General features: G+C 37.1%; 11 protein-coding genes across 11 annotated transcripts; 5 read left to right on the top strand and 6 right to left on the bottom strand.

Annotated features, from left to right (window-relative positions):
* Positions 1 to 63: 63 nt before the first annotated feature.
* GCN2 (serine/threonine-protein kinase GCN2) lies at positions 64 to 5,022 on the bottom strand (the record flags this gene model as incomplete). Its single annotated transcript, XM_003957389.1, has 1 exon — positions 64 to 5,022. One exon carries the CDS (start codon positions 5,020 to 5,022, stop codon positions 64 to 66), a length of 4,959 nt encoding a protein of 1,652 aa, XP_003957438.1.
* A 425-nt stretch (positions 5,023 to 5,447) lies between these two features.
* DPP1 (bifunctional diacylglycerol diphosphate phosphatase/phosphatidate phosphatase) lies at positions 5,448 to 6,365 on the bottom strand (the record flags this gene model as incomplete). Its single annotated transcript, XM_003957388.1, has 1 exon — positions 5,448 to 6,365. One exon carries the CDS (start codon positions 6,363 to 6,365, stop codon positions 5,448 to 5,450), a length of 918 nt encoding a protein of 305 aa, XP_003957437.1.
* A 903-nt stretch (positions 6,366 to 7,268) lies between these two features.
* Positions 7,269 to 9,887, top strand: ZIP1 (Zip1p; the record flags this gene model as incomplete). The annotated part of the gene is made up of 1 exon (XM_003957387.1): positions 7,269 to 9,887. One exon carries the CDS (start codon positions 7,269 to 7,271, stop codon positions 9,885 to 9,887), a length of 2,619 nt encoding a protein of 872 aa, XP_003957436.1.
* Positions 9,888 to 9,934: 47 nt separating this feature from the next.
* Positions 9,935 to 10,294, bottom strand: MGP12 (Mgp12p; the record flags this gene model as incomplete). Its single annotated transcript, XM_003957386.1, has 1 exon — positions 9,935 to 10,294. One exon carries the CDS (start codon positions 10,292 to 10,294, stop codon positions 9,935 to 9,937), a length of 360 nt encoding a protein of 119 aa, XP_003957435.1.
* Positions 10,295 to 10,619: 325 nt separating this feature from the next.
* Positions 10,620 to 11,480, top strand: INM2 (inositol monophosphate 1-phosphatase INM2; the record flags this gene model as incomplete). Its single annotated transcript, XM_003957385.1, has 1 exon — positions 10,620 to 11,480. The coding sequence occupies one exon, from the start codon at positions 10,620 to 10,622 to the stop codon at positions 11,478 to 11,480; it is 861 nt and encodes a 286-aa protein (XP_003957434.1).
* A 173-nt stretch (positions 11,481 to 11,653) lies between these two features.
* Positions 11,654 to 12,547, top strand: NSE3 (Smc5-Smc6 complex subunit NSE3; the record flags this gene model as incomplete). The annotated part of the gene is made up of 1 exon (XM_003957384.1): positions 11,654 to 12,547. The coding sequence occupies one exon, from the start codon at positions 11,654 to 11,656 to the stop codon at positions 12,545 to 12,547; it is 894 nt and encodes a 297-aa protein (XP_003957433.1).
* Positions 12,548 to 13,016: 469 nt separating this feature from the next.
* KAFR0E01430 (NADPH--cytochrome P450 reductase) lies at positions 13,017 to 15,056 on the top strand (the record flags this gene model as incomplete). Its single annotated transcript, XM_003957383.1, has 1 exon — positions 13,017 to 15,056. The coding sequence occupies one exon, from the start codon at positions 13,017 to 13,019 to the stop codon at positions 15,054 to 15,056; it is 2,040 nt and encodes a 679-aa protein (XP_003957432.1).
* A 591-nt stretch (positions 15,057 to 15,647) lies between these two features.
* On the top strand, positions 15,648 to 18,836 carry HRQ1 (ATP-dependent 3'-5' DNA helicase; the record flags this gene model as incomplete). The annotated part of the gene is made up of 1 exon (XM_003957382.1): positions 15,648 to 18,836. One exon carries the CDS (start codon positions 15,648 to 15,650, stop codon positions 18,834 to 18,836), a length of 3,189 nt encoding a protein of 1,062 aa, XP_003957431.1.
* A 127-nt stretch (positions 18,837 to 18,963) lies between these two features.
* SRP101 (Signal recognition particle receptor subunit alpha) lies at positions 18,964 to 20,751 on the bottom strand (the record flags this gene model as incomplete). The annotated part of the gene is made up of 1 exon (XM_003957381.1): positions 18,964 to 20,751. One exon carries the CDS (start codon positions 20,749 to 20,751, stop codon positions 18,964 to 18,966), a length of 1,788 nt encoding a protein of 595 aa, XP_003957430.1.
* Positions 20,752 to 21,026: 275 nt separating this feature from the next.
* Positions 21,027 to 22,082, bottom strand: BCD1 (Bcd1p; the record flags this gene model as incomplete). The annotated part of the gene is made up of 1 exon (XM_003957380.1): positions 21,027 to 22,082. One exon carries the CDS (start codon positions 22,080 to 22,082, stop codon positions 21,027 to 21,029), a length of 1,056 nt encoding a protein of 351 aa, XP_003957429.1.
* A 235-nt stretch (positions 22,083 to 22,317) lies between these two features.
* Positions 22,318 to 25,971, bottom strand: SSD1 (mRNA-binding translational repressor SSD1; the record flags this gene model as incomplete). The annotated part of the gene is made up of 1 exon (XM_003957379.1): positions 22,318 to 25,971. The coding sequence occupies one exon, from the start codon at positions 25,969 to 25,971 to the stop codon at positions 22,318 to 22,320; it is 3,654 nt and encodes a 1,217-aa protein (XP_003957428.1).
* Positions 25,972 to 26,412: the final 441 nt, after the last annotated feature.

Raw genomic sequence — 26,412 nt, 5'->3', positions numbered from 1 at the left:
ATGCAAAATACAAGTTGAACACCATTATGTCAGAAAGTCGAATGCCGAGAAAGCAACCAAATACTATCTTTGCAAATCAATGATACATGATTTTCCTGTCTTGTGGCAATGCAAAATGGCCCAGTGATTTCCTTTACTAGCTTCTTTAGATAAACTGTTATAGATACTGGTTGCGAAACTTCGAGGCGTAGAGTTGTTACCGGATCCAAAAACCTTTCTCAACCATTCATCCTTTTGTGCCAATGAAGTTATTGCAATGATTTCCATCGTCTCATCTCTAATGGCATCGATGGTAATTACCGGCGCGGTAGATAGATTGTTAATGATATTACCGCACGCATTTCTGGCAGCATCCTCATAAACCCATTTCTCTCTTTTACTGGCTTTCTTTGACCTCGTAGCCATATTCGGAACGTAAATCACCTTTTGATTTTTTGGTATATTAGCATTATCTTCATACTCACCTTCCTGACCGCTGCTAACACTGCTTGTATCATCCCATCTATTTTCGTCGTATTTCGAATCCACCATAGAAAATGTATCACCTAGTGATTTCACACCACTTTCGTGTTGATATAAATCAAGAAATTCGTCAACACTGAGATCTATATCGAGATTCGTACTTAGATTTTTCACTTTTAGTGGTTTGTACTTCCTCTTATGGCTGGGCATAGGGTATGTTTGTTGCTTAATCAATATTATCCAATCCACACCATCCTGTTGCGCTCCCGAAACAACATCTTCAATAGTGTAGCAATCACGGAGAAAATCTGCTTTGATATCCTTTTTCCAGAGTTCTGTCAAAATTGGAACTCCAATTGTGTCCAATAACGCATTTGAAAAGCTAGAAATAAGAACATCACACCTACTAGGCTTCCAATCAATAGCATTATCCTTCAAAAATTTGTTCCTTTTTCTAGTTTTGTTGCCGGTTGCCAACTTAAAATAACCTTGAGCTATGCCAAAGATAGTCTCCCAGGCCAAATTGAAACCAACAGCTTTTTTGGTTGTACTAGTCTTAGCCACTGAAGGCCTTGCAAAATATGAAATTAATTTGTCGTATCGCCCACCAGCAGCAATTAAACTTCTGGATGAGCCATCATCGTATACTGCTTGGTACATTATACCCTCCTTGTAAAATGCACTATTATAGTTACTCAAAGGGGCTATAACAATGTTTCTAGTGACTTCGAATGGTTTCAAAAAGTTTAGCACCTTTGTAATATGGTTCAGGGATTCATCTATCTTACGAAGATAAGGGCTATCTACCATTATCTTATGTAATCTCCTCTTTGAGGATTCAAAATCAAGCTTAAAATCAAACAATTCTAAATCATTGAGAGACGTGGATGAAATATTCAGCTGGGATTTTAACTCTGCCTTTATCTCCCTGAAGGATTTGGCGAACCCAACCTGCGATAGCATTCTACACACTAGCGGCCTTTGAGCCTTATCTATTCCACTAAAATTGAGGACACTTTCTAGAATATCGGAGTGGTTTATAATGAATAAGGTATTGGTCTTCTCGAAAACTGGAAAGGCCGTTAAGATCTCATCAATAATTTTGATACTCTCAGCATCATATAGTGCTGATTCTGAAGAAGACATAGATATAATATCAAAATCTATTTCACCAAATTTTCTAGGTTCGGAGCTTGACTTCAGCTGAGCTGGTGGTCTGTATACAAATTGAAAACGGAATTGTTTTGAAGCACAACTTGGATTTTTTGACAAATATCTGGCCATAGGATAAGTCAAATCATATTGTAATTGAAGAACAGTACCACCATGATCTAAAACTTCGTAAACATTCTGAGTACTGTAAATAGGTGCCTTAGGAAAAATACGGGGTGGCATGTTATTCTCAATACCGCCATGTTTTCTGAATATTTTAATTACTTCTTCAGTCATTTGCGACCTTAGTATCTGGGAGAAATGAGATGTTGTACTTTGCACATTATCAAATAAAATATCATTCGACAAACTATAAGATTGAGTAAAAAGACTCTCTCTAACTTCTTGCTGCCAAGGAGAGGAAGGATTTGACAAGCTCTTTAGGGCTTCCTTTATCACTTCATCTTGATGCTTTACAGGCAACCATCCACTGTTTAACAGTTGCCTAGCTCCTGGCCGTTTGCTGGGATCGTGATCTAAAAGTAGTCTTATTATTTTTTCTTCATTTTTCATTCTATTCACATCAAAATCACTTGGAAACTCAATATCTACAGATCTCATTCCTTTCAAAATATTAACTCTTTCCATACCAGTACTGAAAGGATAAACCATCTCAAAAAAGATGATTCCCAAGGAATACATATCAATTTTCTCATTATAGTTACCTTTACCATTCAATACTTCTGTGGCAACATACAAAGCAGTCCCAATCGCGGATGTAAGATCATCTGCACTACCAGCAGCACTTGCTGTATCTATTTTGGAAATATCAATAGACCTATGAACATTTTTGGCCAGACCAAAATCACCAATCTTAATGTTTCTTGATTCATCGATAAAAATATTCATTGGCTTCAAATCTCTATGAATGATGCCTTGTGAATGGATATAGCTCAAGGCTTCCAATATTTGTCTAAATAATCTCCAATATTCATCACGCTGCTTGTTCAAATTTTCAGAGTGAATCAAATCATGCAATGTTCGGTTTTCACAATATTCCATTTGAATAAACAAGGTACTTTTCTTCTTTATCGTGGAACCACTGGATATAATCGCTCTTTTTTTCGTATCTAAAGATACACCATTACTCGATCCTCCGACACTACCATCATTGTCTGCTTCTTCTGTCTCATCAACGTTCTCATCTTCTGGTGCCGTTGAGCTATTGGCAAATACTATGTCCGGATATCCAGAGTTTGAAATAAAATCCCAGTTACTATTATCCATATCATTATTAGTCCTGCTAACATATAGACTAGATTGGTTAAAAGGATCTAATGATGTAAAATTACTCTCGTCACTCTCTTCCTCGTCTTCATCATCATCATCATCGTCATCGGAAGAGTCGAATACGTTTTCGTTGATTGAGTCCTCCTCTAACCAGGCTGCGTAGTACCTCACAACATATTGATGATTTAAACTTGCCAATAGCATAACTTCGCTCAAGATGGTAGATAATTTTTCTTCTGTGTGCCTAACTTTTTTGATAGCATAATACCTACTATCTAATGCATTTCTTGCTTTGACAACTTGCCCAAAAGCACCTTTACCCAATATGGCAACTTCTTCAAAATCAGACGCATATCTCGATTGGGTATTTGGATTTACAGAAGAGAATCTCGAACCTACGTTGAACGATCTTCTTCTCGCACTCGAATGGGACGCTGTCCTAGCCTTATTAGCCATAAGATCAGACGATGAATTGCCGGAAAAAGTTTTGTCAGAAGCAAAACTGAATTTATTGATGTCAGGATCAATATTTGTTCTTAAAAATTTCATCGGTAAAAGTTCCAAAGTTCCAAGCCTTCTCTTTGGCTCAGGATCTAGCATTTTTTCTAGAAAATCAGATAAACTGTCCTCCATTGGTGTAGACTCGAAAAATTCCTGTGGTGAGGAATAATTTAGAACAGTATCCACCCCACTTATCATTTGTAAAAATAAAACACCTGCCTGCCAAATATCTGTCATTCTCTGAGGTTTACTATTTTTGAATTTCGACAATTCAGGAGCCTCCCAACAATTTTCTGGTTTATCAATGGAAAAGTTATTTTGTCTGTTCGGGTACCGTATTAACATATCTATGATAGCGTATCCATAAGCTGGATGCATTAATTTTGGAATTGTTGTACCGAAATCAGAATCCTTTACAAGCATTACTGTTTGCAAAGTAATATATTTGTGAAAAATCCCAACTTTATGCAAAGCTTCAAGACCTTCCAATATTCTGATCATTAATATACGTGCTGTGGCAAGATTGATAAAACCTACGGATTGAATGATGTCACCAATTGGATAGGAAATACAATATTCTGTTAATATCCTGATTTTCCAAACAAATGTGGCATTATTTCTACCCATTCTTTCCACGGAATATGCATATATACAGTTGACGTTATCATGCCTCACTCTTGTTAGAGATTCTAGTACTTTCTCCAAATTAGAGATTTCTTTCTTACCGCTTGAAGTATTGAAATACGAATTATCCAATTTGATTTCAGTCAAAAGAAAATAAAAGCTTTCCATCATTTCTGAAGACATCAAAGAGTCTGCCAAAGGTGAGTCAGGTGAAATGTACGGCTTAACCAGAAATTGATCAGCAAATGACAATAGATCAGAGCCCAATTTAACCGGTTTTGGGTTTACTACTGCTTTAAATTTTAACAGAGAGTTGTTCGGCAGTTTAGCCTTGATAATTTTAGGAAATACTATTGCTTCACCAGAGGCAACCCATTCGCTGGGCGGGACTAATTCCATTTGATTTGTTGGATTGAACACAGAATCGTCATAATCCTTTCTCTTCTCCAATTCTTTTTGTACAATTTCATCAATACGTTGTTGTTCCGTAATTTGTCTCCTTTCAATCTGTTTTTGTCGTTCTCTTTCTTCACGTTCTAACTTTTCCTTTGTCTCTTTCAGTCTTTGTAATCGGTCATCTTCTAATGACTGAGTGTTTGCCAAATTCTGGAATTGATCTAATAATTCTTGTGTCTTAACCGCAATATCGAAGATGAATTCCTGACCTCTTGAATCCTTATGGATCATACGAAACTCATCCTTTAACTGTTGTAACTGACGGTCTGTAACATTTGCAATATTCTCAAAAGTAATCTCTGGAGCTGTATGAGGATACATGGGCGTCAATGCAATATGTAAAGTTAAAGATGATTCCGCGGGATCTTTCTCACTCGATCGCAATGAAATCTCGAATATAATTTGTGGCTGTTTGTCCCAGCTCGATTTTTTCTTTGTCAAATTAATAAAATCGTCCATATAGATGGACTCTATAGCCTCGAGTTCAGTGTTTTGTATCTCATAGTATTGATCTAATGTAAGATGACTTCTCGACATTGATGCATAACTTTTTTCCCTACAATATAATTGATATAGCTTCTGAGCAACTAAAAAGCCTTCTTTTAAATTGTCCAAGTAAATATGGAGGATAAGTGAATCACAGGGAGCGAGCTCTTTCTAGAATATCCTTTCTTCTACCAAATACTTTTTCAACTTCTTATCAAACGACACATGAAGCCAGCCTTATATTAAATCTTAAGTTTGTCTGTCTTTGTATATAGGCTCCCATATTAGTTTGATATTCGTATGAAGATACATAACCAATTATTTCCTAGTATGGAAACTATTACTATATTAGTCCATATATTTCCTATTTTGGAAGCTACATAGGCTTAAGAATGTCAAAAATGATTCACAAAATGGAATTCAATTCGATGAGATGAGTAATAGTGCGTTGAATGGCACTAACGGTGGAGAATGCGTTAAATACCGACATTTTCATCGTCCGTCAGAGGTTGCATTTCTTCGTCTGCAGTGCGAGTTATTATACTCTGCTGCTGTGGAGACATTGGAGCCTCTTCAACTAGGCCGACTTTGGAATCGTCTAACAGTGGCTTGAAAGGAAGGCTGCTGCCTAGTGCAGGGAAATATCTTCTGTAGGTGGAGTAAGCGATCCAGTATCCTAGAACTGAACCGATCAAGACATCGATGAAATGGTGTCTATAGTCCTGGGTTCTTGATAAGGCAATCAAAGAGGCGCCCAATAATGGTAACATAGCCACGTAGGTTCTCCAGAACCCGACTTGATCATATTTGATAAGTAATTGACCAGAGAGCCACAATTGTAAGTATCCTAGACCTGCAAAACTTGCACTTGAATGTCCCGACGGCGTGGTTCTGAAACCATCTAATAAAAGACTAGAGTTTTCATTTGTACAAACTTCTGAGGCATAAAACATGATATTGAGTGGTAAATTGGCCTTTGGCTGACAACGGTCAAGAAAATCGGGACGTAACCTACCAATCCAATTCTTGATGAAATTAGTGAAGAGAGTCGTAGAAAACCATGTGACGAGTAACCCTAACACGGAAATGTACACTAAATAGTTTCTATGTCTTGAATCTGCCATTGCAAAGCCTATTGCTACAACCACTATAAGAGGTACGACCAGACTATACACAAATAACATAGTATCTGATACACGTTCCACTAACGTGTAGGGATGTGAAATGGTCAAATCATTCAAAGAGAACTGTCTTTCAAATGGTTTTTGATAGTAAACTGGATAACTAAATATCACCAGTATACTTAACAGTATTACATCTGATATTCTCCATTTTGGTGTCCTGTAGGAAAAACTTCTTTCATTCCCTCCTAACCTTAATCTATCAATAGCCATAGTGCAACGAGCTCTGGAAGGTAGCAAGTATTATAAACTTCCCTTTACGTGATCTTCTCTCTTCGACCTCTCTTTCAATGTCCTTTGCTGCCTTTGACTTGCAGGGACGAAACTCGAGTTTATTATGCGATGATTGGGTTTTAGTCCGACTAAACCGACGCATACAAAAGAAGCAGACTAGATGGTTACCACCACCACTTGGTGGATTGTAGAACAATCAAAGTAAGCAGCTCGTCGTCAGAAGAAAATAGCTTTCTTGTGTATCGCTGAGATCTCTTTCAAAACATGGATATGGAATATTATTGTCTGTTTGCTTGCTAGCATCAGTGAATATGATATACTACTGCCTATTCGACTGTGGGCATTGGTGAATATGGATGACGTTGGTAGAATCTGACCCTGGTTATGTCCTTTTTTACCGTCTTTCTTCACATTTTTAAAAATACCACACAGCTACATGAACAGTACTCCTCCTACGTCCATCCGGCCTTATTGTGGGCATTGCCATCAACATTTGTTCTCGAGATACACAGAACTCCAGTGGTGGAACTAATAAATCACATACACTGTCTGTATTCTGAAAGTTCTGACATGTCCTCCCCCACCATTATGAAATACGTTGTTTTTTAATAGTTTCTTTTATATCCCTCATGTTGGCGGGTAGCGAAAATCTCAAAACTAAACAGGTACTAACAACACATCTAAGTGGTTATACTCTCAAATAGAATACGGTTACAAGTAGAACTCAGCTGGCGGTAAGAAGAGTGGCGCTGATTAGTCTTCTGGTATATTGGCTCATTCAGCAAGGGACAGAAACATATATATTATTGGTGACTTTGGACCTGGGCGGCTAATTTGTTCGAAGTAGTTACAAGTGTGTAAGTAGGCAGGTTCGGTTTAAAGATGTCGAACTTCTTTAGAGATTCCAGTTTGGGGTTCAAACCACGATCAAATATCTTCTCCAAGTTGCGGGTTAAAGATCCTATCTCTGCCAAATACCAGAATGGTAATCAAGAAATTTCTTTGATGGAAGATGAAGGTGACTCTTCCATGATTAATGATATCCTCTTCACAACCAATAAAGATGATACTTCTTTTTCAGAATTCAATAGCACAGAACCTTCGAAGGATGCAAAGGGTAATATTTTCCAACTGAATACTAGTACACCAAAGGTTTCAAAGAAGAGTACTATAAAATCTTCCGATCTCGTAGATGACGAAGATTTTGAGATTACAGAAGTGAGGACAGTCCCCAATTGTAAAACCGCCGGTAGTGATGGTTATGAGAATCAAGTAGAAAAAAAAATTGTTCCCAAACCTGTGCTCGATGCACCTACAAGACGTGAACCAACTGCAATGTCAAATATAGACACATCTTCCAATGATGTTCTCTTGGAAGCTTTCACAAATACCCAGCGTATCTGTGTTAGCCTGAAACATGAATTACAAAACCAACAGACTGAAAATACTAAATTGAAGTCAGATTTGAAATCGTACCAAACCGACACAAGGAAGATTCAGGACAAAATTACGGAATATAATGACATACTGACATCTTTAAGAGACAAATCAAAGGAGTTGATGGAACAAAAGCAAAACGATAAATTGAAATTTCAAGAGTTGAGAAAGACACATGAAAATTTTGAAAGCAAGATTAAATCGTATAGGGAAGATATCGAATCTCTGAAAACTTCGTTAAACAGTCTAAAGAATTTAAAAAAGGATACTGAACTTCAACTGGCCAAAAAAAATCAGGAAATAGAGTACTTGCAAAGGGAACTAGACGATTGTTCAGGACAATTATCTGAAGAGAAGATAAAGAATGATAACCTTTTACAAAATATATCTGACAATAAAAAAGAATTTGCAACGTTATTGGACCAACATTTTTCAGAATACAAGACATATGATAGAGAACAAATCGAAGAATTACAACGTACAATGGCGGAAAATCTCAAAAATGAATTACAGACTAAGTTGAATACTCTCGCATCAAGGTCTAGTACTGAATGGAAAAATATAGCAATTGAGCTTCAAGAAAAGTATCTAAAATTAGTCCTTATTCCCTTGAATCTTTTACCTAAGACAAATAATACTAACATACCTGTAACAGCTTACTTTCCTACACTACATCTGCTATCAGAAAGTATTAAAGAAGGATGCGCGACTCAGAGGAAAGCTCATGAAGAAACTCTACGGAAACTTACAGAATATAGTGTCTGTTTTACAGATGTTCATGAAGATATACTGAAGCAAAAGGAAAATATGCTTGGGGTGTTAACTTCATCACTTGATTCGACGAACGAGTCAGTACAAAACGGAAACAATAATCTGTCATCACGTATAGAAAATATGACATCAGCGATATTGGGTTATAAAGACGAGCTAATACATTGTAAGACGTATGAGAAGGCTATAAGCGAATTAGAGAGTCAAATTGCAGCTTTACAACAACAGAAGATGGAGCACATTACGGCGCTGGGAATGAAAGAAGCGCAACATGAAGAGTTGATAGAAAAGTTTGAAGCACAGAATAACACGATTATTGAATTTGAGAAGACAAAAGCAGATTTTAATGAGAAATTGAACTTATCAGAGAGTAAATTAAATTATTTCAAGAATGAATGTGCAAAACTGAACGAAACTAAAATGAGTGATACAGCAAATTTTGAAAATAAAATAGCTTCGCAAAATAGAATAAATAATGTCTTGATGTCAGAAAATGATACTCTCAAACAACGCATCACTGAATTGGAAGAATCCAAAAATAACTTTGAGAAGGATCAAAATGTGAAGTTTGAAAATATTCAGAAATTCCACGAACAACTGCAAAAATTAAATGTCGAGATTGTTCAAATGAAGGCCCATGAATTGGAGCTAGCTGAAGAAAACAGAGCTCTGAAGAAAACAATTGATGATAGTAGGTTAAATTTCGATGAAAACGTTGATGAATTAAGATATCTCAAACAACAGCTTGTTTTATTGAAAGCTGAAAAACAAGAATTGGTTGCTGAAAAATTAGAATTACAGGACAAATACGACTCATCTGAGAAGATAGTAAAAAATATGAGAAAAACAGTAGCCACGTTAAAAACGAAAGTTACAGCCCATGAGGCAGAAATTAAAACTTCTGAGACGACGACACACGAGAGACAACAACAATGGCAAAAAAAAGTTGACACCAAAAACCCTGCCGTAAAGAAAACTGTGAGAAGTTCATCCTCAGAAAGAAAATTGGAAGGCGTCGAAGCTAGAAGAAGTAAATCAGCTAGTACAATTGGGCCCAAACATAGTAATAAAACTAAAACTGGGAAATGTAGTGATGAATTTGATTTCCCTTCGTCTTCTTCATCCAATGATGATTTGGAATTAACTAATCCTTCACCGATAGCATCCAAAGTAGTCAAGAGGGGTCCCACTATAATGAGACCCCCCGCAAACACGGTGAGGAAGAAGTTGCTTCTGGTCGACGATGATGATAACTCCAAGACTGAAAATAAGAGGAAAAGAAGAAGAAATTAGAGATGGCTTCTGTTTTTTTGAGAAGCTTGCTATATACATAATATTTATCATTTGAATAATCTTATCTTTTCAGCTAGATCGTCTTCTCTGAAAAAATGTTCGATTACAACTAAAGGTTTTGCATTTGTTGTGTCTTCCAGATGCAAAACGGGAATGTCAAAGCAGTACATCTTCCACCACTTATTGTTTTTTGCATCATTGATATTGACACCAAAGACAACTATTTTTTCATTTTTGAACTCCGTACTACTCAGTACGTCATCGATAACTTCTTTTGCTACATCACATAACCCACAGTTCGGCTTATGGAAGAATGTTAGTTTGAGGTTTGCATAATTCAGTAGCTTAGATTTAGTCGTGAAAGTACGTCTTGCCAATGTAGGACATCGGAGTACCGCTCTTTGCATGATTATGCTAAGCTACTCCTTAAAACTTTAAGAACTTTAAAAAAAGCTTCGGACAACAGAGGGCCTTTAATAAATGCCACAGATCACTGGCCTGAATAGTCCTTACCAATTAATCAGACTTGTTTCAAAAAAACAGCAGATCAACTTGATTATTTGTGGGATATCATAGTTTAATGCAGAAAAGTGATTGAAAAAAATAGAAACAACTGCTGGAGCACACAGCTCCGAGGCATCGAGATATATAAATCAGGGAGGATTTTATGGAAAAGACAACATGGATTCATTACGTACTCTTGAGCCAAGCTGCAAGCAAGTAAGTAATATCATGAATCAAGAACAATTAAAACAGATAGAAAATGCGATTGTGGGTCTTCTAAAAAATGAAGTTGGTCCCATCATCAAGACTAAAGCGCATGAAAAGTCGAAATATGTCAATAAGTCCAATGCCGTCGATTTAGTTACAGAGACCGATAAACAAATAGAAGTATTAATCAAGGAAAAATTGGGAGCCTTATATCCAGATTTCAAATTCATTGGTGAGGAATCGTATCAACCTGGCGTCACAAAAATTTCTGATGAGCCAACCTTTATAGTTGATCCAATTGATGGCACTACAAACTTCATTCATGACTTCCCCTTTAGTTGCTGTTCAATTGGCCTTTCCATAAATCAAGAAGCTGTGGTGGGTGCCGTATATAACCCTCACCTCGGCCAATTATTCCATGGTTCCAAAGGGAATGGTGCTTTCTTAAATGACACTAAAATTGTTATAGCCGAAAGACCATTGAAATTACAACAGTCAGTTATTGGATTCGAAGGCGGTGCAGAAAGACAAGGATCTAATTTTGAAGTTAAAATGAGTACTTTGAAGAACCTTCTGGATGCTCAAAAGGGTTTTGCCCATGGCTTTAGAAGCTTGGGAAGTGCGGCAATGAATATGTGCTATACTGCATTAGGAACATATGATGCATACTGGGAAGGCGGCTGCTATGCATGGGATGTGTGTGCAGGCTGGTGCATTCTTAAAGAGACAGGAGGAATGGTAGTTGGTGGTAATGTAAATGAATGGGAGATTCCACTAGATAGAAGGTGTTATTTTGCCATTAGAGGCGGAAGTAGCGAAGATGAACAAAAAAAGTTCGTGCAAGAATTCTGGAACCAAGTCCCTGCAGAATTGAAGTATTGAATACCATATATGAAAAGTAACTTTATATAACTTTTTTAATTTAAGTATCAATATCAAAACTCTATGCGCATATAGTATTTAACAGGAACATGAAAAAAAAAAGCGTTTTTGACATTAGATGAGCTAGACTGCCTCATTTTGACGCGAATAGCAACACATAGTCAGAGACTTATATGAACCCAACGATGAGTGACAATGAAAATTACGTCCCAGAAGGTACTTTAAGCACTCAATCTAACGATAAACTGGATGTTGTTGCTCGTAAGGTTGTAAGATTTATCATGTCTCAAGTTGAGTCCCAAAATACGATTTTATCTAGAGCCAAACTGATGGACGTAGTTAAAAATGCTTCTCAACAAGAGAATGCCACGCGTATACGTTTCGACGACATGTTTACGGCTATCAACAACATACTATTCGATGTCTATGGTTATGAATTGAAGGGATTGAGAAATCGACCAGTCACCTCCCAAACATCTGCCACTACAATTAACGCAACTGAAGAGATTCCTGATCACAAGGCTAGTCAATTTCTTGTGTTGAACAACTTGCCCTTTTTACGTAATTTTGACGAGCTTAAAATATTGCAGAGTGTTAGAACCTACGAAGATTTGATACAAAATGGAGAATACACTGGCGATGACATGGGTGCAGAGAGTGTAAACACTTTTGCCAGCAAACTTAACGTGGACCAGGACCTAGCATATAACGGTATTCTTAGTGTAATTCTTTGCATAATTCTCTTTTCCAGTAACCATATTCTACATCAAGACCTACTGAAGCAAATGGAGAAATTTGGTATCCCCACTGACGGTACAGCCATTCCCATCGTGCAATTGACCATAGACGATCTTCTAAAAACATTAGAGAGACGTCAATACATCGTTAAATTGGAGGAGAAGTCCGACGTTGTAGGTGACGTTGTTCTTTACCGTATTGGAAGAAGAACACAAGCAGAGTTTGATCAGAGCTCGCTGGTGCAACTGGTGAGAGAAGTGATGGGCGTCGCATATGACGATACCATCAAACATGATATACGGAAGATCGTGGGTGATGCTTATGCCTAATTGAAGTTTCCTCGAAGTGACCTCTTCTTCTGACAGAACTGCTACCGCATTGCTGATTGGCCGATAAACCTATCCATCGTTTAATCATTCCTCCTTCGTTTGTCGCAATACCTGCAAAAGTGATCGTCTTTCTGAATTGCCTGCCGGTGACAAATTTCTCGAGGGTTGCTGCGCCGTTTTCTTCGATCGAGGCTCTGAAATTTTTTTTCCTACCATCGTTTAGTGAAGAAAAGCACGTGCCTAACGATTCTCTCTGAAGTAATTTGGATAATTCCGAAATAGTGAATGAATATATTGGGTTTACCCTCATATTTGGTTCCGTTAGAGTCCAGTGTGCCATCATATATAAACGGATAAGTGATCGGTTTACGATTGTTTCCTTCTCGATCAGTGTTTTTTCCTATTTCTCTTTATTTTCGATATTTAATTAAAAGACAGTATGGATAATCCAAAGGGTGATGCGAATGAGATGTTCATGAATCCTGCTGATCTGGCGGTCCTTTTTGCGGTAATCATTGCTGTGGTGACTTATAAATGCTTCGATAAGATCAAATCATTCCTGTCTTTTGACGATTCGTCAGTAACAATCCATTCTTCATCCCGTGACATTGCTGCTGTATTAGAGGAAAACGACAAGAATTACTTGGTTCTCTACGGTTCACAAACTGGTACCACCGAGGATTATGCCAGGAAATTTAGTAAAGAGTTAGCTGCAAAATTTGGTCTAAATGTAATGTGTGTCGATGTAGAAAATTACGACTTCGATACATTGAACGAGTTACCTGATAACGTCCTTGTCTCACTTTTCTTTTCAACTTATGGTGAAGGCGATTTCCCAGACGGTGCAGTCAATTTTGAAGAATTCTTAAACTCAGCATCCGATGATACTTTAAATAATGTTAAATTCACTCTATTTGGTTTTGGTAACAGCACTTACGAATTTTTCAATGGTGCAGCTGAAAAGGCCTTAAAGGGTTTAACTGCAGCAGGTGCTACTTTAATCGGTAGAATGGGAGAAGCTGATGACGGTAAGGACTCTACTGATGAAGATTACTTGACTTGGAAAGAAGAGATTTTTGATGAATTGAAAAATTACTTAAATTTGGACGAACAGGATTCTGGTTTCAAAGCCTCTTTTGAGTTAACTAAATTGAATAGCGTCGACAACGGCACATCTCTCGGTGAACCTTCCATAAAGTATTTGCCGGCTAACAAGTTATCATACAATTCGGACGGGCAACAAATGGGTCCATTCGACCCTTCGCATCCTTATATTTCTCCAATTGTAAAATCACATGAATTATTCAAAAGTCTAGATCGTAACTGTATTCATACTGAATTCGATATTTCTGACTCTGATATGACTTACACTACTGGTGATCATTTAGCCATATGGCCATCTAATGCAGTTGAAAAAGTTGACCAGTTTTTGTCTGTCTTCAATTTGCTACCTGATACTGTATTTAATCTTAAGCCACATGATTCTACCATTGACTTACCATTCCCATGTCCTACCACCATTGGTGCCGCTGTGAAACATTATATTGAAATTACTGGTCCAATCTCAAGACAAAGTTTTTCACTCTTAGCTGAATTTGCTCCAAAGGAAATTAAAGAATACGTTGCAAAACTAGCAAAGGATAAGGACGCATTCCACAAAGAGATTACATCGAAAAATTTCAATTTAGCTGATGCACTATACTATTTGTCACAAGGTAAGCCATGGACAGAAGTCCCATGGGAATTCTTACTAGAAACCATTCCACATTTACAGCCACGTTATTATTCCATCTCATCATCATCTAAATCCGAACCAACTGTCGTCCATGTAACTTCCATCGTTGAAAACACATCTAATCCTTTAACTGGCTCTCCAACTGTTGGTGTCACGACCAACCTTCTAAGAAACATTCAAATGGCAAAGTCATCACAAAATACAAAACTTCTTCCTGTTACTTATGATCTAAATGGCCCACGTAACCTTTTTGCCGACTATAAATTACCTATTCATGTCCGCCATTCTGCCTTCAAATTACCAAATGATTTGTCCGTTCCAGTCATAATGATTGGTCCTGGTACTGGTGTGGCTCCATTCCGTGGTTTTGTTAGGGAACGTGTTCATTTGATGGAATCTGGTCAGCCAACCTCAGGTAAAATGATGCTATTTTATGGTTCAAGAGATGAAACAGATTTTCTATACGAAAACGAATGGCCTGAATACAGTCAAAAATTGGATGGATCTTTTGAAATGGTTGTGGCATTTTCGAGAACCCAAAAGGAGAAAATATACGTACAACATAAGATGCAAGAACGTAAGAAAGATATATATGATTTGCTAGACAAGGGTGCCCACGTATATGTTTGTGGAGATGCTTCCAGAATGGCTAAGGATGTCCAAAAGACGATTGCAGAAATCCTCGTCGAATTTAGAAATGTGTCAGAACCCACAGCTAGTGAAATTATCAAGAATATGAAACTTGCAGGTAAATATCAAGAAGATGTATGGTAAATTTCTCCTTACAGGATAAGAAGAAAATTAGCACTGGTGCCACTAATTAACATATAACACATTTTGTATAAAACAAATTTATTATAAACTATCATGTAAAGTCATTGATTATCAATTAGGATGTTGTATAGATCGTATTATTTCAGCATATTCTACAGAAGGTTCATAATGGGGAAAAGCCTTTTGTACGCGTAGCCGTACAGACACATACATATATACATAACGTGGTGATATCCTCGAATAACACTACCGGAGCTATTTTGCTGGCCTAAATGATTTGGATTACCAATCAGACACTCAAGACGTTTCAAACATTTCTGATTGATGATTCTAGTCGACTGAGTCGTCCAAGATGCTGAACATCGAAACAAAATCAATACTATTCAATTTATAACCAGCACTGTTTATGTTGTTTCCGCCATATTAAGCAACAAACTGTGATGTTTTTAGCTGTCATTACGTATATAAATGCACTATTTTATAATTATATTTTTCTGAAAAATTGCGTTAGGTAAAGGAAGGCATCGATCATAAAACCCAATATTATTCTGCAAAACGACTGACTGATATATTGTTTAAGGCTCTTACTGTATGACTGACGAAAAGTTTAATCATAAGAGGGTTAAACTCGAGGCTGCTAATGACGACACTACAGAATTTGCAGATTTAAAGCACCTTTTTTTCAGGTTAAACACAGTTTACACATTTCTTATGTGCAGAAAACATGTAATACCCACATTTAAGACCATTACAGACCCGATCTCTGCTGCATTAAAAAGACCAGTTACAAAATTGGACCTTGCTAGAATAGTTGCCATAATGCCTAGGGACTGTATTTTTAAGTATATTGATGAAAACCAAATTCATACGGAGACCAAGTTCTATGATTTCAAAAATGGAGGCTTTCAATTGAAAGAGAGTGATATATTCAAATTGGAAGATGTGGAATCTCAGTTTAATGATGCGAAGTCTACTCAAGTCCTTATATTTGAATTTGTTGACGGTAATATGAAAAGATCCTGGACTACTTCTTCAACCGACGCTGCAGTCAACCAGGTAAGACTACCCACATACACTCCTGAGGAAATGAAGAAAATGATTTCAAAGAGAGCTAAACATTTCAATGAAAAGCTGGAATCCTTTATAAAAAGCCAAGAAAAGAAAAGTCTAGATCCTTTCAAAGAATTAACAGCCTTAGCAGAAAAGCTTGTGCCTTCAGAAAGATCTTATGAGGATCCTATAGAAGAGATGATGTCAGCTAAATCAAAAAATGAAGTGATAACGGTTAATGAACAGGCTGGGATGACAAGACCCACTATAAATACGATGATACAAAGGCTTAAGAAAATGGACTCTTATTATGACCAAATCAAATCAGATTTTTTAATCCCAGCAAGAGAAGCACAATATGGAAATCTAGATTTTGAGTTAGCGCTTGAAATTTATCCAGCTTTGGAGCACCACAGGTTTTACAATCATCAGGCAGATGCCATCAACGCAATTCATAATGGAGAGAATGTCATTATTACTACATCAACATCGTCAGGTAAATCATTGATTTACCAACTTTCAGCTATAGATATTCTATTAAAGGATCCTGAATCAACATTTATGTATATCTTCCCAACGAAAGCTTTAGCTCAAGATCAAAAGAGAGCGTTTGAAGCTATAATTTCAAAGATCCCTCAGTTACGCGATCTACGAGTGGACACTTATGATGGAGATACCGAGCCATCCCAGAGACAATCAATAAGAAAGAATGCAAGAGTCATATTCACAAATCCAGATATGATCCATGTGAGCATATTACCTAATCATGTGAACTGGACCCACTTTTTATACAACTTGAAAATTGTCGTTGTCGATGAATTACACATTTACAAAGGGTTGTTTGGCTCAAATGTTGCGCTGGTAATGAGACGGCTTTTACGAGTCTGTAAGGAGTACTATGCAAACAATGAATTAAGATTCATTTCATGTTCTGCCACTTTGAAGAATCCAGTTAAACATATGAAAGATATTTTTGGCATCACAGACGTACGATTAATTTCGGAAGATGGCTCACCTCGTGGAGACAAGAATTTAGTTATTTGGAATCCACCACCTCTGTCCCAACACATGAGAAAAAGAGAAAATTTTATAAGAGAAAGTGCAAAAATCTTAGTAGAGCTTATACTAGTAAATGTAAGAACCATTGCGTTTTGTTACGTTCGCAGAGTATGTGAATTACTTATGAAAGAGGTTCGGTCCATATTACAAGAGATGAATAGATCAGATTTGCTTGTGGATGTTATGTCTTACAGAGGTGGTTATTCTGCCTCTGACAGGCGTAAAATTGAGCGTGAAATGTTTCACGGTAATTTGAAAGCTGTCATATCAACTAACGCATTAGAACTGGGTATTGATATTGGTGGACTAGATACTGTTCTTATGTGTGGTTTTCCCTTGTCGGTAGCTAACTTTCATCAACAAAGTGGTAGAGCGGGTAGAAGGAACCATGACTCCATGACCTTAGTTGTGGCAAGTGATTCACCTGTAGATCAACATTATGTAGCCCACCCTGAGGTATTGCTGAATTTGGATGATCCTGATACCTTTCAAGATCTTGTTCTTGATTTTGATAATCAATTGATTCTAGAGGGTCATATACAATGTGCTGCATTTGAATTACCCATAAGGCTTGATAGGGACTCCAAGTATTTTGACGAGGAGCATCTTAAAAGTATTTGTGAACAGAGATTATATTCTGACGATCAGGGTTTTCATACCAACAACAAGTTTCTACCGTGGCCTGCGAAACATGTATCATTGAGAGGTGTTGAAGAGGATCAGTTTGCTGTCATTGACATTACGAATGGGAGAAACTTAGTTATAGAAGAGATTGAAACATCTAGAACAAGCTTTACATTATACGATGGTGCTATATTCATCCACCAGGGGTATCCATACCTTGTGAAAGAATTCAATCCTGATGAGAAATATGCCACTGTGCAAAGAGTCGATGTTGATTGGGTTACAAGTCAAAGAGATTTTACTGATGTTGATCCAGAACTCATTGAAATGGTACGTCCGTTGAAATCTAGCGATGTTCCTGTCTATTTTGGTAGGATAAAAACAACTATAATAGTCTTCGGATATTTTAAGGTAGATAAATTTAAAAGGATTATTGATGCAGTCGAAACACATAATGACCCAATAAAATTCACCTCGAAAGGTCTCTGGATAGATATTCCAAAGAGGGCTTTGGATATATGTGAATCCAAAAGATTAAATATTGCGGGTGCCATCCATGCTGCTCAACATGGTATTATGGGTATATTCTCAAGATTTATTGTCGCTGGAACGGATGAGATTCATACAGAATGTAAAGCACCAGAGAAAGAATTTGCTGAAAGGCAAACGAAAAGGTTACGTCCCGCTAGACTTATATTTTATGATTCAAAAGGAGGAGAATATGGCTCAGGATTGTCTACTAAAATATTCGAGCACATTGATGACATTCTTGTATCATGCTTACAAAGAATTGAGGAATGCCCCTGCGATTATGGCTGTCCCGACTGTGTTCTAGCAACATATTGTAAGGAAAACAGTTTGGTTATGTCAAAGGCGGGAGCCATTATTTTACTACATACCATATTAGGGCACTCCGATTCATTGTTTCTGGATAAAATAAAAGAAGGGCCTGAACCAAACATGCCAGATATCAAAGTAGAGACTGTAGTACCTGTTGCAGAACATGTGAACTTTGCTCCCGATTTCAAATTGATCGAGATTACATAACTTGACCTTTCCAGAGAAAGTGGTACCACAAACCCATTCTAAAATATAACAACAGAAATTGCCCGCAAATAATTATTTATAACGTTTGTATAAAATTTATTTTGGATAGTTACATAATCAATAATATTCATGACATTAATTTATTCACAGCCCAATTAACACTTAGAGTTCTCAAATCGGTATAAGTTTGACCAACACCCACAAAAAGAATTGGTATACTGGTGGCATATACCATGTTGACCATTGTACCCAGCATATCACCCACAGTATCACACTTTGAAATTATGAAAAAATCCAAGTTCCTAACACGACCAAATGCATTATTAAAGTTTGTCGCCTGTTGAACCGAGTCTGTTCCCACCAATGCTTCACCCACCATGATGATCTTGTCAGGCTTTGCCTGTTCAGCAAAAGATTTCAACGGAGACATTAATGTTGGGTCATTATGTCTTCTACCAGCAGTATCCATTAAAACAATGTCAAAATCTTCATCGCGAGCATACTTAATTGCTTGCTTTGCAATTTTGGTGACTAAATCAGAACCACCATACCCTGCCTCGAATAATTCAACGTAATCATTACCTGATTTCCCTCTCCTGTTTTTAGAACCACGGACGTGAGACTCATCCATTAATTCAGCTAAATTTTCTACATGTACCCTTAGTTGCTCAACAGCACCAGACCTAAAAGTGTCACAAGCGACAATCAAAACTCGGAAATTATTCTGTAGGAGCCAAAATGCTAGTTTAGAAAGGTTAGTAGATTTTCCAACACCATTGACACCCACGACAGAAAATACGTATGGTTGCTTTTTACCGTCAGAATCCTTAGCACCTATTTTTTTCTGGATTTCATGCAATAAATCTACGGAAACGCCAGGAGTTAAAATTTCAGTTAATGCTTTACTCAAAGATTCCTTAGTAGTATTTTCAAGTGTAGTCCAATTGGCAGTCTTTGAGCCTATCAAATCAGATTTCACCTGATCAGTCAAGTAATCTGCAGCTTCTGGAGCAACATTCTTTGAAATCAATTGTTTTCTTAGCTTATTTAGTACAGAGGTAAGATCATTTTCTGTGATTGTCTTGTTACCTAAAAGATGTTTTTGTAGAAAGCCAAATGCATTATTAACGTATGTATTTTTTTCAGTTTCTTTATTACCACTCGTTTCCTTTTGATTTGCCAATAAATCATCTATTTCTTTGATTAAAAACTCACCTTTCTCTGACCTACTACCGAACGATTTTTTATCTATTGATAAATCATTTTTATAGGTAGGTTGGGAGTCTTCATTGTTGACTTCGCTGGAAAAATCCAAATTCGACATATCAATATCACCCACATCTTCCATCATACCAGCCCTGTCCCATTTTCTTCCTTGACTTACTTGACTTTTAACATTCTTCTTACCAGATTTCTTATTTTGACGAGTGACAGGTGACTGTTCCCTGGGAGAGTCCTCGCCTGAAAACTCTTTTATGACAGACTTGATATTTTCTTCGTATACAGTCCTCAAATACTTGTCAAATTTAACGAGGTGCTCATCCAAATCATCCCATGAACCTAAATATTCCTTTAAATCTAGAGAATTCCACAGTCCCAAAGCGGCATCCAAAGTTTCTTCCGCTTCTTTGTTCAATTGAATAGTTTGTTCCACATATGTAATGACAAAATACAGTTCTGGTTGTTTAGAAACATGAAACATGGCCGTGAAAGGACGACAATTGGCCTTTTCTGGAACACTCACATTCACCACGGTGTGTCTACCACTGCCGATTGAGTCCTTCTTGGTGGCAGGTGATACAATAAGCTGTGAAACGAAGGCGTTAATCTGGGTTTCGTTGAACTTCTTACCCTGACAATTGAATTCATAGAATACCTGACCCTGTGGATTGAATATAGCAAGCTGTTCAAACATTTTATCTAGTCTTGTGCAGCTCCGTCTTTGTTCAAGTAGCTGTCTTTTACCACCATTGAAATTTCACCATTGACTTTTTCCGCATATTGGCATTATATATACAAGTGGTAGCGATAAACGGCAGCTTATAGCAAGAAGTGACAGCAATAGTGGATGGCACTACTTTCTGAAGTCTGGCTTTAATAATATGCTTTTAGAAATGGTGAAATCTATTTAAATACGAATATTATGCGTTTGAGGTATATAATGCGACCAGTCCGACTCGATTTGGATCACTACAGCTTGAATGATGCTGTGGGATCGTAATCGTCGTCACTGTCCTCAGAAACCTGCTTCTGAGGGATTGAAATATGTGGTTGTTGTCCTTCTGTTACTGGCTTCGTTGTAGATTCTTCTGGAGCAGCATTGTCGCCGTCATCGTCGTCGTTGTTTTCTTCCGCATGATTGAATGGTTTTGATCTGACTATCAGATCAGGAAGTCGGGGCTCTTGAACCACTTTGTAAGGCTGCGGCAAATCTTGCTCATCTTTAGCAACGTATATCGTTGGAAATTCAATGACTGTCTTATTACGGAACAATTCAGCAATGCATTTGGAGGAAATGTCCAGTTCTACTAACTCCTTCGTGTCCATGACTTGAATAGCATTCTGTGGGAAGTATTTCATATAGAATTTGACACCAGCTGATAGCAACTTCCCAGATTTTTCTGCTTTAGTTTCCTTTATTTCAATGTCCTCTTTTTGATTTTCAATGCTAAATATGCTACAACACTTATCGTACACCACATTGCTTATTCCATCTAGAAGCCCATCCGTCTCTTTCACTCTATGACTTATATGCTCGAAAGTTTCTTCTTCACCCAATTTATCTCGAGGTGGACAAAGTATCCATTCGATCGACCATACAAAAGTATCCAACGGTTTATCCCACTTACTACGATTCCTTTGAGACCGCTGCATACCCCTAGGAAGTAAAAGACAGTTCACTCCTCTCCTAATAATTCTTTGTATCTCTCCATCATACCTGGCCCTCTTGTTACCAAGCAAAGTTTTCTTATTTTTAAGAAATGCATCATTTTTATCCAACTCAATCTTCCTCTTCAAATTACTTAAAAAGTTGAAATCTCTTTGAACCATAATATTGTTCTCATGCTTTTCATCATCTGCCTTCTTCAAAGTTTCGCTCGAAATGTACATGGTAGAATCATTAGCTATACCTGTACATTTATCGTTTGACTTATGCAATTTCGAACATTTCAATGAACAAGTCTTCTTGAGGCATTTGGGACATTTGTATTTGAATGATTCCTTCTGACAAACCTCACACAACATCGCAGGTATGGATATCTGGGCCTTCAGTTACTTGTTATCCTCTTTAAAGCTTGCGATGAGCTCTTTTAGAATTTCGATAAATTTTCTAAATAGCGTATTTTTTTTTTCGAAGATTTATTAAACAGATTCAATAATAAAGTATTTACATTTATATAATTCTATGACTAGCTTCATGTATTTCACGAGAACATTCACAGCAATGCAGTACTTGAATTGCTCCTGAAAAGTATTTCTTTTAGGCCCCTCTTCTCATAAATGGATTGAGCGCACGAACTGATAAGCATGGAAGTGCCATTCCAATTTCTGCTCTAAGTAATATGGGAACTTTTTGAAGTTCACGAATTTCTTGGATACAATTTTCATTTTCCTTTCTCGTCACAGTTGTAGAAATAAATTTATCTAGGACACTTCCCTTGGCATCCTTCCTTAGTGATTCTGGTAATCTTAATTTTGGTTCAGTCAAATGTAGTTTAGATAATTCAGAACTTAGTTCTTCTCCAAAAATAGCTGGGTCCTTCAATCTAGACGATTCTAAACTTGCAATTTCCTCGCTTGTAGATTTGAATTTGTTTTTTATTGAGTTCCTGTAAGATTTTGGATTCTTTTCGTCTGCCGGGATGAAAGTTGCGCTATCAACACCCGGTTGCCAATGTAATTCTAGTACCTTATTTAGGCCATCAAATTCTGCTTTTATTAGAGGAAGCTGATCACCATGTACTCTCTTCTCAATACCAAACTCTGGGATAATAACATCGAAGGAAGACTCGTATACCTGCAAAACAGTAGCCATAGTTAAAATTTGGCCTGTTTTGTCACCCATATCATTGATGGTCTTGCACAATAATAAATGGATAGCCTGTTCTTGTGCTTGGTACGAACAATCTTTCTTGAAGTTACAGTATTCAGCAGTAATTTTTAGTGAATCGATGTCTTCATTATAAGGTATTCCATTTATAATAGACTTCAATTGTCTATGGACGACGTGATCCGCATATCTTCTCAATGGACATGTGAAATGTGCATATATAGGTAAGTTAAGCGCATAATGACCATATTGGTCAGGATCAGCTTTACCTGCAACGAAATACTTGGCTCTTGACATTGTTTTGAATAAAAGCACCTCAGCACCGATCCTAGCATCGTCATCTTTTATAGCTAAAATTGATCTTAAAACTGTATCACTTGAGCTTACGTCAACTTCATAGCCTAATTTTTTCATTTTCTTCTCAAAAGTGGCCATTTTGGTGACTGTAGGTTGAGCTCCTCTTCTTAAAAATGAACTATCTCCCAATTTAGAGTAAAGAGTTTCTGCAACTGTAGCATTCACCTTACGTTGAATTTCGTTGATAATCAAAAAACCTAAGCTTCTATCCATAATATTCAAATCAACCTTCGTCTTTTCATCGTCGAGAGTTTCAAATAATGAAAGTGATGGTAAAAGATTAATATCATCGAAACCCATTCTTTCATGATAAAATGCTGTTGCAATACGCTCAACCAATCGAATACTTGGAGCCGTTATGTCATCGTCAAATTCTTGAACATCCATAATGTTGGATGGTGATATAATCGTTTCTCCAATCCATGTTGACTTAATTTTCATTGTTTCGGCATCCAACGTATAGACAACAGAAATAGTTGCAGCCTCATTACCAGGTTTTAACGTCAAAAATTCATTCAACAACTGAGGTAATAAATCAACAGTCTTTTGTGGCATAAAAACACTTGTAGATCTCTTTCTTGCTCTCTTATCTAATGATGAGCCCTCCTCAATATGTGCGGTGACATCCACAACATGACAACCTAACTCAATTCTATCGGCATCAATTTCTTTAATATGAATTGCAAAATCAGAAAGTGAATTGTTGAAAGTTAAAGCTAAGACGTCATCATAACCTCTCTCTGGTGTGAAAAATCTTCTTTTGGAATAGTTTTCGCTCGATATAGGTATAGCTTGTAAATTGGATTTTTCTCTCCTTGGATCTCTTGGATCAGAATATTCATTAGATAAGAAATTATTGTCTCTTAAGATGGAATCTATTTCTGTGTTTGGATCATTAATTTCACCCAATTCTGATACCAAAATACCAAATGGATGCAATGAAGTGATAGGCCAACGCTTAATAGATGCAACAAATAGTTTATCAGCATATTTATCAGCATTTTCAACGAAGTCTTTAGGTGCCAATTCAGTAGGAATTGCAATTAAAGGTACCTTTTTATCAGTGGGCTTGAACCATGCAATTTTGGGTTTATTTTGAGGGACAGCTGAGTCATTAGAATGCAACTGTGATTGTTGTTGCTGCTGCTGCTGCTGCGATGGCCTTAGTAGGCCTAATGTACCACTGAAAAGTTGACCAGGGATACGATCAAGAACAGCAACCACATGACCGGCGTATAAAGGTTTATACTGATCATTAATTTCTTCTTCTTCAACTAGCAACAGAGATTGACCCTCCACTTCCACATCATCGTTTTTCTTTTGAGTAGGACGTTGCTTTAAAGAGTTTTTTCTTTTAACCATAAATCCTCCTCCAAGTGGCTTAGTTGGAGATAAAAAACCATCATCGGAATTTTTGAAATCGTCAACGACCTTACCAGTAGTCGATGTTGTTGCAGAGGCATCATTATGATAATCATCATTAGATGAAAGACTAATCAAATCATGTTGCGTAGAAGCGTCTTTTCTTCTCTTTTTTTCCTCCTTTTCTTTTTTTGAATCCCAAACGTCATCGACAACTAATAATTCAACTGCAACAAGATCACCTTCTAGAGCTCTGTTACGATCCTTCGAACCACAAATGTAAATATCTGCATCTAATGTTCCTTCTGTAGAAACCCATGCATCTGATCTATTCTTTTTATTAACTCTTAAGATACCTGCAACCAATCTACCTTCCTCGATTAGCTGTGGTATGTTAGCTTGTGGTAAATAAGGAGCAAAAAGGGACTTACGATTGTTATTTGAGTTTTGGTTTGAATTAGTTGAAGCCACAGACGAATTTGAATTGCGTTGTTTATGTCCAGGAAAAAATGCAGGTTGTTGTAAAGTATTAGCGAAATCTCTAGAATTTGATGATCTATGACGAAATGGGGACTGCTGTTGTTGGGTTCTCCAATTTGAATTAATGCCAGGTGATGAGAATTCATTGACTTTATTGGTATTCATATTAGTATTATTGTTATTATTGTTGTTGCCACTAGCTGGGAACTTGAATGAAGAAGGTGATAAATTTGAAGATGAATAACGATGTTCATAATTCGGAGAATTACCGTTATTTGAGGAAGCGGGAGGGGGAAATTTGAAGCTAGATTGTTCGTCAACAGATGTACTACGTGGAGAAGAATATTCTTGATTATTATAATTAATTGAAGGCACTAAGAAGGTTGGCGTCTCAGTTCCGGCAATTCTCTTTGCTTGTTCTTCTGCGGCAGCCTTCTTTGCTTCATTCAATCCCAAAGAATGTCTTCTAGAATGGCCATAGACACTAGACTGGGAGCCAGTTCTTCTATGGGAGCTTGCATTGTTGGGATTATTAGTATTTTCGTGATAATAACTGGAATTGTTTCTTGAATGTGTCCTACTCCTACTACCAGAAGAGCCTGGAATAGACTGGTTCCCATAGTGTGGATTAGGTGGGATATAAGATGTATTGGAAGGATATTGCTGTTGCTGTTGATATAATAATTGTTGTTGTTGCTGTTGCACAGCCTCCAATTGTTTCTGTAAAGTCAGTTGTTCGATCATCAAGTTTGTTAATTCACTTTGGGTTCTTCTATGAGCAACATGGATCTGCCTAGGGGCATTTTTATTACCTCCTGACGTGGTCACATAGAAGTTACCATTAGAATCTTGATTTTTACTGTTATTATTAGCATTGTTGGACATTGTTCCCAGTTATGTACGTGTATTAGAAAGGGAAAATACAGCAATAAATAACACTTTCTATATGTATCGTGGATTAGCGTTTTCTTTTCCTATACTTGTATGAGCCTTGATATATTCGCACTTTAATTAAGCCAAAAGCGGATATGAGGAAGAAAATTTTTTATAGCTGAAATCACCTTCAGGGTAAGGGCAGCTTCTCAATAAGCAATCAGCAATAAATACCGTATATTTCACTTTAATTCAATAGCAGCGTCCGTACAATGTACTTATATCAATGAAGGAAACTGGACGAGTGATAGCAGCTGTTCTTATTTGATCCTGCTTCTTATAATTCAGACCAAAAAGCAGAACAAAAAAAAAATGAGTCAAAAGTGTGATTTCACCTGGAGAGAAGATTTGCTTTAAATATCCTGACAATGATTATGAAAGTTACAGGACACC

The sequence above is a fragment of the Kazachstania africana genome, chromosome 5, assembly GCF_000304475.1.
Source record: "Kazachstania africana CBS 2517 chromosome 5, complete genome".
Taxonomy (NCBI): domain Eukaryota; kingdom Fungi; phylum Ascomycota; class Saccharomycetes; order Saccharomycetales; family Saccharomycetaceae; genus Kazachstania; species Kazachstania africana.
This window is presented reverse-complemented; position numbering and strand designations above follow the sequence as displayed.